General features: G+C 30.6%; 1 protein-coding gene across 2 annotated transcripts in view; it reads left to right on the top strand.

Moving 5' to 3' along the window:
- The first annotated feature begins 2320 nt into the window (after positions 1-2320).
- LOC143191614 (aldo-keto reductase family 1 member B1) overlaps positions 2321-16680 on the top strand; it is a 38774-nt gene continuing 24414 nt past the window's right edge. Inside the window, exon 1 of one of the 2 annotated variants that reach the window (XM_076396865.1) lies at positions 2321-2775. In XM_076396865.1, the coding sequence (XP_076252980.1) occupies positions 2533-2775 (243 nt within the window). In that variant the 5' untranslated portion in view covers positions 2321-2532. Of the gene's footprint in view, positions 2776-10504; positions 10945-16680 lie in introns of those variants that run through there. The other variant, XM_076396866.1, reaches the window with a different exon arrangement.

The raw sequence follows: 16680 nt of genomic DNA, 5'->3' as shown, positions 1-16680 counted from the left end.
TTTTGAATGCATAAATAAATATTAGTATAAGTACTATAACTAAAATCTTTCAAAAAGTGAAGAAAAATTAAAAAAAGAAGAATCTAATGTTAGATTCGCTAGCTAACGCTAGATTCCATATGCGAAGCAGTTAACAAGTCAAGATCACCTTGATGTTGGCTCTATTCGCAATAAAATATTGTCTACATTAATACGTTTGATTTGAATAAAATCCATGAGACACGACGAAGAAAAAAAATGAGAAATGGTGGAATCGTGAACAAATGTTCGACAGATTAAAAATCAACAATTTAGACTTGAACAGTTATTCTAAAAGTGACGGTGAATGAATAAAACTTTCCTGATATGGGCTTATGGGTAATGCTGACAACTCCAAGACAGAGTTATAAGAGCCGAAAAAACTCAGTAGGGGTATCTGGAGAAAAGTTTCACTACGTCCAATCTGTATGGGGTTATGATTGTACGTTGATTAGTCAATTTAAATCTCCATTGTAGGAACAACATACCATAATAGCACTTACCATAGTACTGATTTCTCTAGTTATTCGTTACACAATTTTTACAATAACATTGTATAACTTGCCTCAATAGATTTTTGTATTGAACAAATAAATACAATATTAACAGACACACTCTTAGTCTGCTTTTAGTATGAAGATATATAGGAACTTTAATATATATTATTTAAATTGATAGCACTAACCAATATAAAAAAGTAAAAAGGCAGCTTATGCACACACATATATTTATTAGTATTTTATTTATTATTTTATTAGTATTTTAATATTTTGTAAAATTTGTATTTATATAGAATTTTATTTTAATAATTTCTTTTGAGGAATTACATTTCGGTTTTATTTCATATTTAATTGGTCAGTAGAATGTGACGTCAAGGGTTTGTCACGTGATGCCTATGAAATCCTCAACCAACGAAATGGCAATGCCTGAAAATGTATTGGTAATTTAAACTAAGTAATGAAATGTAGGAAAATGGCGTTCTTGGCCCCTTTCTTCTAAGACCACACTAAATAGTTCTGAAATCAATTATATGTATTAAGTTAGCACCATATATTAGATTATGATGAGGCCCAAAAAAAACAACAAACGCACCATAGAAAGAAAATTAAGCAAATGACTTCGCGGCTCTTATCATAACCATTAAAGCAAGTTATATGTTAAAAGTAGTGACATTTAGATATTGGACGTAGCAAAATATGTATCCACAATTGTCCATAAAGATTTTCTGTGCCTATATCTAGTTTTTTTATGTGGGAAACCGCGTAACAGTTGCACAACCTGTGGGTCGCTACTGCTACTACATTAAATTTGAGGATATGGCACCCGCTAACCGGGCCACCGTTATTAGGCACGAGGACCCGGCGAAAAAAGAATTAGTGAAACTAACTATAGATTCGCGAACTTGAGTTAGCACACGACTAGTTACTGTTGTATGGTGGCAAAAGTTATGGCTGTAGCGATGGATGAGATCGTTTCAGCCTGGAAACAGGGAAGATTAACGGTGACGCGGTGCTAAGCTCTCAGCATGTTGACCAGCTCGCGAACAAGTGAGTTTTAAGAAGAGCTATGTTGTTGTTTGTGGAAGGATTGAGATATGAAGTGATCGATTTCTAGAGTGTCACTTTCCCTGTGAATTTGAATATTTCTGACAAACCATGGAGAGCTTAAAATTCTCCTGAGGAGCTTATTTTGGAAAACTTGAAGCCATTTCAGCTGATTGGGTATAACAAACAGTGCAGTTGTTGCGGTGTCAATCTTAAATTGCGAGACACGCAGTGCGTAACGCTTCTTATGGAAAATGACCGCCTGGGTTTTCGGGGGGTTGATTTGCAACCTCCAGAATTTGAACCACTTGACCGCATGATCGAACTGTTTCTGTAAACGTTCTTGAATAGTAATCTCGAGCCTGGAGGCCGTAAAGAAAGCAGCGTCGTCAGCGTAAAACGCGACGTCAATGTGCTCTTTTCTCGGCAAATTCGAAATAAAAAGGTAAAATAAGGCTGGATCCAGCGGGGAATTTGACATTTCTTTATTATTTCATTCATTAATTTTACATTGTGACAGAAATATACTACATAACTTCCTGTCACCTTAACTAATGGGGCTACCAAACCGGAATTTGCCAGCAAATTTTCGTTGCAAAATATATTTGTTCGATACGTCATATCGAAAACAATATCGATACATTTTCTGTAATCTTCATTAACGCAACCCCTTCGTCATTTAAAAGGTTATGTAAACAATCAAAACTGCAGATATTAAGTCGAAACTAATCCAAAAAAGAGACATCAACAATTGTTACACAGTTGCAAGATAACAGTCTGATACGCCTACAGTTTTGCGCTTTTATTTGTAACAATTAAAAATCTAAACTTCTCCACTGGACATATTACAGTCATTGCCAGAGATGGTTATTTTTTTTCTTCAATTTCATTTATAATGAACTATGTTCATTAAACCGTTTGTACATAGTCATGTTTTCTAGAAAAAAAAACGAGATATTTAGAAATTGATATGTTAACAGAGTTATTAATTAATATTAATATTTATTGCGCAGCTGTCATATATTCCATATCAGTTTCATATCATTATTATAATTCAAAGATCACTAGTTTATATATCAGCTATATCGCATTACTACATATATTAGTGAAAGTATTACCAAAACGGCGATATATCCCCGCAAAAATGAATATTCCCAATGTTACGCTAAATAACGGACAACAATGTCCATTTTTTGGACTGGGAAGTTGGATGGTAAGTTTTATTTTTCTAAATTACTATACTATTATTTTTCAATATAAGAACAGTACTCTGTTACATTTTTTCTTAACTTAGTCTAATTGTGAACATATTTTATTCGTAAATATTAAAAAGTCAACAAAAGAGCGCTACCATACTATAATTCTGTCTTCACTTTCTCTATCGGTTTTCTGTTGGTAATTCTATGTATAAAGGATTTACTAATGATATTAATCCGTGATGTTATTCAAAAATTTTTCATTTAAAGTTTTTTCGATCGAAATAATAATCGATCAATTCTAATAATCGAAATACTCCAATTATAACAAAATCTATCAGACTTTCATTATATTTTATGGCATAAAATGTTGCACATCATATACGTCAGATATTATTAATTCTTCATTGATTTTATCAATTAAAACGATTATGTTACTAGACCTATAATTGGAATATATCAATCATTCTCACCAAGTTATTGACAATGACCTGAAGAATAAGGCTTTCTTTCTATATAATAATAAATAACAAAATTATTTTCATTTAACTTATGTATTTGCATTAATTTTATTGATTTATAAATGAATTAATTGATATTAACAACTTATTTGAAAATATACTTTGAATATTCAATTAAATATCGACTATTTAAACTAGGCGTAGATTATATATTTTCATGAAATAACAGGTATGACAGGTGTGTCACTAAACATCAACCTAAAAATAGTTTTTAATCATTAGTGAGAAATAAATATGGCTGTTCCCTTTGTTTGTATGAATAACTGTCGAAAATGTCCAGTAATGGGATTAGGTACTTGGTTGGTAAGTCTCACCACATAATATAATTCAACATATAATTAAAAGAACAACATAAGTAAGAATTTTTTTTGTGGATAACATGGAAATGCATTAGTATTGTGTATTTCCTCACGTATATCTTACTGAAATTCTTTATATTATTATATGCGTACTTCTTAAATATTTACATAATTATATTATTATATATATTATATATTATTAAAAAATTAAATTAAAAAAGTTCGGGAAATTGATTTTTTTGTCACTAAGTAGACACAACTGTTATCTTTTTTGGCAAAGATTTTAAACGACATTCATCATTTAATTTGTTTTCAGTGCTTGATTTCGTTATCTCAAGCATATTTACGATTTTTATAATGAATAAAAATTTTGGAGAATGAATTTTTATAGATTGTTACATTGCAAGTGGAATATCCTTTACCGAATCACTAATAACAAATGTTGACTTATGGTAAATTCATCAAAACATGCATATAAGGGTTAACACTACCTTCAAAAGCGGTGGGGCATGGTGAAAAATGTGCCTTGCTCTGGTCGGCTATTTAAATCTTGAATATTTTGAACTAACACCGCTAAATTGATGGAAATAGCGACTGAAAAGCAATTTCGTCGAAAAGGTACATATTTGTAAAAGAAAACTCACCACTGCAACATACTATCTCACAAGAACATCATGGTGAAGGAACTTCTGATTGAAAACTCAAGGAATACCATCGACCAATAATCATATTTACGTGATATGGCCCTGACCGACTTCTTTCTCCTTCCAAACCTGAAATTAACCTCTCTTTCGAGATACTCACTTGTAGTCAACAGAAGACATAAAAAAGACATAATCTTACATTAGATATGCTTGGTATAATCTTAATTTACAATTAATTTATTACTACTGTTCTGTTGAACTGAAGCTAAGTTGTCCAGTAGCCGTATTGCTTCCACGTTGCTATGATTTAGCAACCTTATTTCATGTTTAAAGGTGAAATCTTGAATTACTTCGTAAGAGGTAGATAGTGAGGTTACGTAGAGATAAGCATTGGTACTTAATATTAGAACTTTGTTTTGGGTACGTTGGATTACTTATAGGTTTGATGTAATAGGTTGCAATCCCATATTTGTTCCCCATAGGCTTTATGATTGATTGATTTTAGGTCAAGTTGAGAGTATCTTCCGACTAACCATTACAGTTACTTGACTTTAAGTCTAATCTGCTCTGCTTTTTGTCTAAAGTGATGTTTCCAGTTTAACCTACCATCGAAATATATTAGAGGTATTTGGTTGATTCTGCTTGAGGAATCGTACATCCGTCAAATGATATAATTAGGATTTTGTCATTTCGTCACAACGCAAAATTAACATGGACAGATTTGGAGCTATTAAGCTGTATTTTCCAGTCTCTGGTCCATTTGTAGATGTTGTTGATCGCTACTTGTACTTTATCTACAGTCTTAGACAGTGGTACATCAAATTTTGAAGAAAATGTATATAAATTTTTTTTTCAGTTGTATTATTAGTTAGCATAAGAATATAATAAATTAATATAGCCTCTACTAAAATACCCCCATATACGAAACTTATGCAATTAACAACATAAATATTGTTATTTTATGCTTTAAACAAATTTATCTAGTCAAAATTATAATGGTGCCTTTGGTATGGCAAATAGGTTTATAATAATTGCAATACGTATTCTTCCTGGCAAAATAATGAAAAGTAAAAAAAGAGAGAAAGTAGTACTGCGTAACATTGATATCACAATCTTGATTTGCTGTCATTGTATGCAACCGGAAATATGTAATATATTCGCCGTGTAAATAATTACAGCATTGTTTGATTAATAAAATATCGATATACGGTAATAAATATTGATTTAATATATAGTTTATATAATCATATTATTAAAGTTCTAGGAAATATTGGAGATATGCAAAATAAGTGATACTCTTGATGGTTGTTTTCCTTATATATAAGTCTCCTTTTTACCAGCGAGGGTTTATCTAGACTATATATATATATATATATATATATATATATATATATATATATATATATATATATATATATATACATACTACTGTTTAATGTGGGCTCCGAACCATGGCCCTCGGCATTAAGCATACCGACTGCCGAGTAACTGAATTAGAAATCATCCCAGAAGACATCCGGTCTTACCCAGCAAGGTTACTGGCGTGACTGGGATTATTTTCCTTGTCGGATTTTGCACTCTTACCTAGGACAATCACAAATACTAAACAATCAAAAATATAAATTTATGTATGGTTGTACAACCGGCTCTTGATGGTTGTTTTCATTGGTTTATTAATGATTTACGTTCTCAGTACTAGAAATACAAACTAATTAATCAAAATTAACCAGTAATATATATAATTCACACAGTGCTCGATATCTATATAATTTCCACAACTTTTAAATATTTTTGTCACTGTAAATCATGAAATATAATAATAATATAAAATAATAATTCATGAATACTTTCTATAAATTAAAGCTAATACATATTTTTACTATTATATTGTTATTCTTTTGGCTCAGATGCTTGATGATTATCAATTGATGCAATTATTCAGAAAATCCCACAGATTTTTGACAGGTTTTGTGCGCAGTAAGAAATGGAGAATTAAACATTTAAAACATTTTAAACATTATGTATAGAGAAGGACTAATAGAATAATGTTAGGTTTTTCGTAAATTATCTGTAAAATATAGCTAATTATTGTTTCTACTGCTATATCTGGTTTTCTTCACCCAGTATAAAAAATTAGGCAAAGTTTAAAAATTATTATTGACTGTGAATAGTTTTTCTACTCCATATGAGCTAGTGGATGAAGTTATTGACATTTTTATTGAATTTCAATTGGCACTCTACTATAGGCACACCACTTATTTCACCATGTTTCATCGGTTCAAAATACACCACGTCAGTATGGTCCCACCAAACATAATAATGCTCCATGCTCTTGCGACCAAAACGATTTGGCTTTGGAGTCGATCGGCCTGCCTCGCGAGGTTATAACAATGATTTTCTACGCTTAGGGTTTTCAAAGTGAATCCACTTTTCATCACTCGACGCTATTCGAAGCAAAAATTACTTCCGATAATACCTTTGAAACAGCATTTCACAGACGATTTTTCGATTTTCCATTAGCCTAGCATTCAGTTGATTTGCCACCCATCTTCCCATTCTTTGGATTTTACCCACTGCTCGAAATCGATTGCTACTCGTTTCTTGGGCTATATTTAACACTTCTGCTAATTGATTTGAGTTTGAGTTAGATCTTCGTCCAATAACTCTTACAGTTTCGCATCGTCAAACTTTTCGGTCTCAGAACGTTCTGTCTTGCATATCGATGTGAAGTAATACGTGACGCAAATGTACGTTTTTAGGCACGAAACTTGACATATTGAAAAAAGTATAAATCTAAGACCGCGTTACTTTCGTAAAACATAACATGTACAGCTAGAGATATAGAGATTTAATTTTATAGGAAATTTTTGGGAAATGTTTTGCAACGTCCAACATCTAGATGTAGCTACTTTTAACTTATTATTTTATTTAATCGCTACGCTATAATCCGCGACGGGATCTGGTTGGCTCACTTTGTTTCTATGGTACTATTCGTGTTTGTTTATTTTGTGCACCGTTTGTAGTATGGCTGACATAAGTAATAGTCCGTTTAGAGATTAAATTATTAGGTCATTAGTATATAAAAGTCCGTGGTACAAAAAATAATGTGAATTATAGATCTATTAAGTGTTGTATACCCGAATGGACATATAGTAAAGAAAGGCAGAATCGTTTTCGTTCTAAGAAGTATTTGACTGTCATTAAAAAATGGATTGGATTAAGTATTAAAGAAATTTATGATCTTTACAGCATGTTTTGTTGTTGTAAGTTGGGGTAAGTTTAATTACATATATCAATATCAAGTTATGCAAACGCCTATATAATTTTCTTCTTGGATCAATAGTTGCAGTTAAATTATAGCTCCTGAATGCAAATCTATTAAGACAGGATTAACCGATATTCAATATACGATGAAGTTTGGTGTAAAATTTATTGCCCAAGTAACGACAGATTTGTTCAAATGTCATCAATTTAATAACTACCCTGAGGGGTTCATCAAATTTCAAGAAAAAAAAAGTGTGAATATTCGAATAAATATATTGGCTTAAGGCTACTTAATGAAGATTGTTTTTTGGGTCTAGCTCATCCTCGGCTAGTATGTTTTAGAAAGTTGAAGCGCTCAACATAAGTTAATATTTTTCATCTAATTGGCCTTTAAGAAATTGAAAAAGAGGATGAACTTGAGAGCTCCTTCAATAATTTAGATTCTATACTAACGGGGGATGACTCTGTAACTTCATTAGATGAATAGACTGAAAAAGTAAAGTTTAATTTGTTCCAAAGTTCTTTGGTTATGATTTTATATATATAATATTTATATTTTGAAGATATATTTATTTTTACAGATTATATTTATGTCATTCGTTGAATTAATAAATTTATTTCAGAAATTAAATCGTTTTTTATCTAAATTTTATTAGTTAATTAAGCGTGACGTCAGGGCTATCACGTGCCTCACCTGCGTGGCAAAGTCTATCAAAAAACCAATAAAATGTCTTCTTAGCAAAATGTTCTTTACAGGTGCCTATAATGTAGATTTAAATTGACCACTCAAATTAGTTAAATAGCCGATATAACCAATATGTTGGGTAAACCAAAACTTTTCTCCGGAGATCCCTGTTGAGTTGACTCACTATTACTGTATGATGTAAAGCATAGAAAAAATACAAATTTCACGGTATAGACGACCTTGGGGAAATGTTTTGTTTAGTTCAATCAACTGTAGCGCTGCGATCGCAAATTGTGATTGGCTAGTTTAAATTCCTGGTGCCGCCACTAACATTAAATGTGATTGGTCGATTAAATTGTGTGAAGTCAGCAGTTTATTGTTTGTAGGTTACAGTTTTTGTTTAGATCACGAAATTTTCGTTTTACGTTGTGCATATTTTCTGTTTTACATTAATTATTATGGAGTAATAATATAAAAATTAATGACAATGCGTCAGTGTAGTAAAAGATGTAGTGTACCGGGGTAAAATTCTATTACGGAAATTAGACATCGTTTCCCAAAGAATGATCTCGGTCCTTTCCAAAAATGGGATGATCAAGTAAATAGTAGTAAGTTACCTCGATAAACCACAATGCAAATATATCAACGTCATGGTGTTTGTTATAGACATTTTAGTGAAAAATTTAGAATTATCCTTCCTTCACGAACAGGTATTTGGGTAAATGCATATCCATCATTGGTTTTATCAGGTACGTATAAAATTATCTATCTACTACATGTCTGTTTATATATTGTTTGTTTACAGAAATTCAAAAACTTATGAAGATGTTAGTAGTAATAAAATTCAATTAATCTACCAAGTTGTTCGTATGCTGTCAGTGTGATGTCTCTACATAAAGAAGTCTTACAAGAAGGTAACAATTAATATAACTGGATAATTAGTAGTAATAAATACTACTTTTAATTGTAAAATATCCCTAAAATATTTGCAATACTTTAACATTTTAGAACAATCAGTGTTCAATCATTTTATAGTAGAGGAATTATATATTTAAATTTGATTGCCTTGTTAAGAAAATATTTGTTATGGTGCCATCAATTAAAAATTTAATTGCTACTTTTAGAGGATTTATTACCTTAAAGAAATCTATTTTGTCTAAATTTACAAATAACTACATTTGTTTAACAAATCTTAACCAAGATTGCTTGAAGATTTTTGTTGGAACTATTAGAGGTCATGGAGGTAGAAACAGCATCCTTCCCCTAGTATGTTCGAGAAATTTTTAAAAGGGCTCATCATTTCACATCATTCTCCCGGAGAAAATTGTGAAAAAGATGAACATGTTAGATAACTTATATTCTTTTTTAACGGGAGTTCCAGTACCACTTGAGGTTGTTAAATCACCAGTTGAGTCTATATTTTCAGTTCCAGAGAATTTTGCTCTGAGGAAAACAAGTCTAATATTGTATTTTAGTCTTATTTCAGGCTATTTAACAAAACTTCTGAAAAAGAGACAACATGCAATATTTGTCTATTTTCTATATTAAGTAGTTCCACAGATAGATAATACTCTAAAATCTAAATATTTTTAAAAAACACATAAATTTTTAATGTTTCGACTGTCCAATCCATAATGAGTTTCAAGACCAAATTTTAAGTTATTATGAGGTGTGATTGTATTTTTGGTTTAATGAAGTTAATGCAATATCAACAGGGAAGGATTTAAAGTTTACCTTCAATATATCAAGATAAGTTAGAACCCTAATAGATCCCATAAAATTGATGGCACTAAACATATATGAGAAGGCGTTAGAAGAATTATAGATATTTTAATATTGCTTAGAATAGAGTTCATAATGTTTTTTTTGCTTTTTGTTTATATATATTTATATTATTTACACTTATGTATATTTGTATAGGATTTTATTTTAATAAATTAATTTTAAAATTTAAATTTGACTTTTATTTAAATACTATTGGCCAATAAATGTGACGTCACAAAATAATCAGGGGAAATGGCAGACCAATCAAAGCAAAGTATTGTCCTTACAAGTTTCTACATAACTATTTTAAACTAACCAATCAAATTCGCGTTGTCAGCGCCGCCAATGATTGGACTAAGCGAAACTTTGCCCCACTACTTACCATTGCAGTTTCACACCCCTGATGTAAAGCGTTTAAGCTTGATGTCAGTAGAATAGAACGACGTACGTGTCAAATCATGACATTGCGTACTTCTGTTACCTAGTTACCTAGCGACATCTGTTAGAAAAACCGGTAATGATTTTCTGGTACATCTAGTACGTCAACTGAACAACCTAGCAAATATTGCAGTATTATTTCGCACATATACTCGATTTATATTAAATTAATCGCAGCGTAGCTAATAAAACAAAGATAAATGCGATTAAAACAAGTCCTATATTAATATCACTCAACCGAAGATCAGATGACGATTATCAACGTGCTACGTGCAATAAATGCACAATATTAATCATAGTTCCTGGAGATAGAATGCCGCTTCACTTGAATTGGACTATTTTTACGAACACACAGCCGCAAACTTCCCGCCAGGCTAACTTCGATTGATGTTCGGATACGCCGTTCGAATATTTTCCGCCGTCCCATCCGCGTAGATATTTTCAAGAAAAGTTTCAAGCAGTTGGTGGTTTTCGGCTGAGGTTGACACATCGCAAACGAAAAATGACCGTTCCGAACGTCACCTTGAACAACGGCATGCAGTTTCCGATGTTTGGATTGGGAACGTGGCTTGTAAGTCATTTTTTTTGTTTTTTTAGGCGTATGGCCCCGGCTTCGGCTAGGTTTTCGGGTAAAGTGCTAATGCGCGAACCTAAAGATTTTCCTCCGGTTTTAGCCACTAAAGATCCTGCGTGTATGTAATATTGTAGTGCGTCTGACGGTTAATATCTAAATTCTCACACTAATCACAGTAAGCTGTAAATAAAATGCATCAATTGTTGTTAATCAAGACAAACCGCGTCAGAAACAGATGTTCTCTGTTATATAATGTGTTTTTTACTGTAAATTAAGAGCTAGTGGAAAGATTTTATTCAGTTCTTGAAAGAATTGAAATGGTCGGTGATAATTATTTATTAGAGTGGCAAGCTGATGGTATGATTGTCCATTTTAAAAAAGTTGACTATCTTTATTACTTTTATTACTTAGAATATCGCTGCTAATGACTGAGATACTGTAAATCTAAGCCACTAACTGATATTTTCAAGGAAAATGCACATTTTAGTATATTTAATGCTATATATTACACAATTTCGCTAGTATTGTATTTATTTACACTATCCCGCTTTTTAACTGCCTTCGAAAAAGGAGGAGGTTCTATATTCGGATGTATAACAATACAAAAATAATTATAAAAAATAATATAAATTTGTGACGTACAAAAAATTAAATTACTAACAAAACACATCTAAGTTGGTAATAGTTAAAATAATATTGTGAATAGATGAGTAGGTTTAGGTATGTATTAAGCTAGATTATGTGTATATAGTCACTACATAGTATAAAACAAAGTCGCCTTTTCTGTCCCTATATCCCTATGTGCGCTTAAATCTTTAAAACTACGCAACGGATTTTGATGCGGTTTTTTTCAATAGATAGAGTGATTCAAGAGGAAGGTTTATATGTATAATACATGCATAATATACTAAGGCAACATTGCTAATTTTAGAGGTTTCTAACGTGATGTCGTAAATTAACCTATTTTTTTAGGCTTATTTAGCAATTAGCAAAAACGCTGCCTAACCCTACGAGTTAGATCAAATTAATGTACTACAGTATTGTACGCCATAAAAAGGTCTACAAAAAAGTCCGCGATGGTATATGTTTATCTTTTAGGGATAACCCACATTAACCATTTTTATTGTTTACTTTTTACGTGAGAAAATGGCTTATTTACGAAGCTAATTTAAGCAATACGGCATTAATCCTTATCGAATTAAGTACCTTAAATACAGTGTGCAATTAATATAGATCAATATGGTTCCTTACAGCATGTAAATTAAACAAATATTTTCGGAGATATTACAAATTTAAAATTTGCGTTTAAAAATGTGTAATGTAATAAAAATTGTATGAATTTAGATATTCCAAAGATAGCAGGAAATCTTCATAGTAAGTATAGGGGAAGAGGAATTGTTTTACTCCAAATTTAATGCGTGCAGGCCAAGGGCAGTAATGAATGAACCAAAAATACTGGATCGATTTTAATCATGTTTTCATTGAGTGACATAGGCATATATATTTTATGCCCGTGCAAAGTCGGAGCGGGCCGCTATGTTTTTATATACAACGTTCATATTTTTTCTGTAGTGTATTTAATTTAGTATCAGCATTACACCCGTGCGAAGCCGGGGCGGGTCGCTAGTAGAATATAAAATATATATACTAGATAGGTTAAATAAGGTTTTTATTTACTCTTATATAGTTATTACAACGATTATTATGTACAGATTTTATATTATAATGTTTTTTTTGTGTTAAAAATCTAGATTTGATTATTTTTTAATTTTTATCGAACTCCTTATTTATATTTTAAACTCGCTTTAATTTTTTTATTATTATGTTTTGTTAGTATCTTTTGGACTTATGACAATATTATATTTGATACTCTTTAATGAAAATTATGAAGGGAGAAAAGAATATATTATACAATGTTATAATTTTTACTTTATATTAACTTATGCATTAGTTTTAAAAAGAATTTATTTTTTATTACGAAGCTTTACCACGAAAAAGTGATATTTTATTCAAAGTAATGTCGATGTAAGTAACGATGTATGTTTTGAGGGTGGTCACGAATCGCTGCTCAGTCGCATGTCGGAACAAGTAGTAATCACAAGGAACAAGATCTGGAGAATACGGTGGGAGAGTAACACTTTACACATTTTAATGTTTTTAAGTGTGTTTTCACCGGTTTTGGGGAATGTAGTCAAGCGTTGTCGTACCGAAGAACAGCATTTTTGTGTCTCTTCTAGTATTTTGGCTGTTTTTCTCATAAAGCTCCGCTCAGACAAGTAGTGTAATCGAGAGCAATCTTTCAGCTGCATTTTCATTCTAATTGTTAAGTTAAAAATAACGAAAATTCACGCTAATGTAATTTATTCAGTACAAATTTAGGAATTTTCTAAGCACTGAAACATTGTATTATATGAAATTATAATTAATTAAAAAATACATAAAAAAAACTAAAATACATCTTAGGAAAATCTTTGGCCTTGTCCTTCTGATACGGTACCTTTTTTTTGGAAAAGAAATCTATGTAAAAAGTATAATTCTAAAAAGTAAAAACTACTCAACAGAATCTTACAATTTCTTGATATTTTGCAACTTAAAATAAAATAATTTATGTTCCTTTTGTATAGTTATAAATAAGGACTATCAAAAGTTAACTAAAACTGCCATAAAGCTTCGGAGAAAACAGCGTACATGAATAAAATATCGTCGAATAATAATTTTTAGAATATATCATTTTGCTAGATTAAAACTGTAGTTCTATTTACTGGCAAACATTTCAACAAACTAACATGAAAATGGTCAATTAATTAAACGCTAGCCGGTATCAACCAGTAATGATTAAAAAGGCAAAAGAGTTGTATGAAATATTGTTTAAAAAGGATATTTGCTGCCTCGGATATTGGCTTCCTCATATTATTTTGTTAAAAACAAATCAAGAATATACATGGGATTGTCACAATTATATACGTACTGGTATTAGTATATAAGCTACAGAATTTGAAATAAAATCACATTCACAAAAAATTAGACATTGAATAATGTCACATATTTAATAAAATAGAATTTGTCTCAGTAAAACTTGTCCTATTTATATGAAAAAAGATCTTAGATAAACAATTTTATCTCTTCGGTACTCAGTTTTACCCATAATGTTTAATCTTATATTATTATCTAATTGAAAATAACTGAAGAAATGTTGCTTCCATCAGTATTTATTACAAAACACATAATCTCGCCAAGATCACCGCAAATGAAGATATGAGAGTATGCACTACAAGTTTGTTACCTCAGCAGTATGTCAGAAATTGATGATATCCAAAAACTCTTGGATAATTTAAGAGATTGACATTTTTCACGTATTGTCTCAATTACTATCAGAAGGATAGAAATAGTAGTGACTAACAATGGACGATACTTTTTAAAAATCTAAAGGCAATAATAATAATAACAGATAATAATTTTAAATTTAGAAAAAAAACCTTAAGAATTAATTCCCGATATTTCATATCAATTTAAAAGCAATAAAAAGGTAATCAAATAAAATTTTTAAAATGTACGGATGGCGAAATAGTGCTACCACATATTTTATCATATTCGAGTTATTGCATAGATTTAAAAATAACTATGGCTGTCGATTAATTTTAGCTCTACAATAAATAACTTTAAAAACGATAGAATAGTGTTTCCCTCAGATTAATTCTGTATATATAATAAGTTTTTCAATAAGTATTGTGGTTCAATAAGTAACAAGATTACATGTTATTATTCGATGTAATATCTCCGATATAATTTTCAATGCACATCTATCTCAAAAAGAGAATCCAAATCAGGATGGAAAGCTACAAACACCTATTATTATCTCTTTAGTGGATAAAACCCATTTTCCGCGTTTGTATGTTATGTAATATGGGGATCAAGTGAAGCTAAATCTGGTTAATAGGGTTGATATTCAAAGAATTCGTACTATAGTTTGATGGTTTAAGATTATGTGGACTGTATTATCTTGATGAATATGTAAAGCAAATATCTCCTCACAAATTGTTATATGCACCTGATTAGTTAAAGCATTAACTATTTGATTCTATACATCTATGTTTTAGGCAATTTATGGAACGGTTTCTCTTTTGAGCTTGAGGTCATTAAGTCATTTCTTAAATCTTCGAAACGGAAAAGTATTGCTCTGCCAGCGTGTCCAGTGTTTAAGTCTAGAGAGAACGGCGATAAAACTTCCCATCCAAGTGACTTCAACACTATCTGACTGGTGTTGCCGTATGAGACAATGCGTTGTGATGCTTCAATATCATCTTATAATGTACCACAATTAGTATTAACCGTTTCTCCAGGTTAAAACAGTTCGTAATATATGATACCAAACTGGTCCCACCAGGGATAGAGTTATTTTTCTATAGAGAAATATCGAATCATCGAAATTAACAGTTTTTTGCATGAATTTTGGCATATTCAGCAATATATATCACTTATATGTGAAAATCAATTTAACACCTAATATTATAAGTGATCTGTTGAAAATTTTAATTGTTTTTCTCAATTATAGGCTGCATAAAAGCAACATGCTTTTCCACATCGTTAATAATCTCGAAAATAATCAAATGCTTCAAACAATTTATTTCACAATAGGTCCACAAAAAGTTTTTGTTATAAATAAGTAGCAAAATAATCATATTAGTATCTATTATTATACTCTATTTATTGAATAGTGCTAATAATAGCTAGTAGATTAATTTTAGCACCACAATAAATATTCTGGGAAATAATATGATCCAACCGTATTTACTTCAGATTAGCTTTTTGTAAATATTTTCAGGTTTGTGTTTTACTACGATTTAAGGCAATATAAATTAACATAAATATTACCTAATTATATAACCTTATTATTAAATATCCACTTACATCATTGTGTTTTATATTAATTTGATGATTGGTTTAGATCTATAATCATAACACTTCTCAGATTTCAAATCAATTGTCTATTACAGAATAATTATGTTAGGATTTTATCTGTATCAACATCATTTTGTATCGTAGAAATCTTTTTTTAAATACTTTATCCAGATATAAATAACTTTCACAAGGAATATTTCTACTGTTTTATCTAATGGTTTTACATTTGTATGTATACATAAATCTATAGTAGACTAACATGTTGTTAAAACATCATTTTATTAAAAGTACTAGCGACCCGCCCCGGCTTCGCACGGGTGTAATGCTGATACTAAATTAAATACACTACAGAAAAAATATGAACGTCGTATATAAAAACATAGCGGCCCGCTCCGACTTTGCACGGGCATAAAATATATATGCCTATGTCACTCAATGAAAACATGATTAAAATCGATCCAGTATTTTTGGTTCATTCATTACTGCCCTTGGCCTGCACGCATTAAATTTGGAGTAAAACAATTCCTCTTCCCCTATACTTACTATGAAGATTTCCTGCTATCTTTGGAATATCTAAATTCATACAATTTTTATTACATTACACATTTTTAAACGCAAATTTTAAATTTGTAATATCTCCGAAAATATTTGATTTATTTACATGCTGTAAGGAACCATATTGATCTATATTAATTGCACACTGTATTTAAGGTACTTAATTCGATAAGGATTAATGCCGTATTGCTTAAAATAGCTTCGTAAATAAGCCATTTTCTCACGTAAAAAGTAAACAATAAAAATGGTTAATGTGGGTTATCCCTAAAAGATAAACAT

Source organism: Rhynchophorus ferrugineus, unplaced genomic scaffold (assembly GCF_030347505.1).
Source record: "Rhynchophorus ferrugineus isolate W39M unplaced genomic scaffold, kcgeb_rfMv2 rfM2, whole genome shotgun sequence".
NCBI lineage: Eukaryota > Metazoa > Arthropoda > Insecta > Coleoptera > Curculionidae > Rhynchophorus > Rhynchophorus ferrugineus.
The sequence above is the reverse complement of the archived record's forward strand: the minus strand, read 5'-3'. Positions and strand labels throughout refer to the sequence as shown.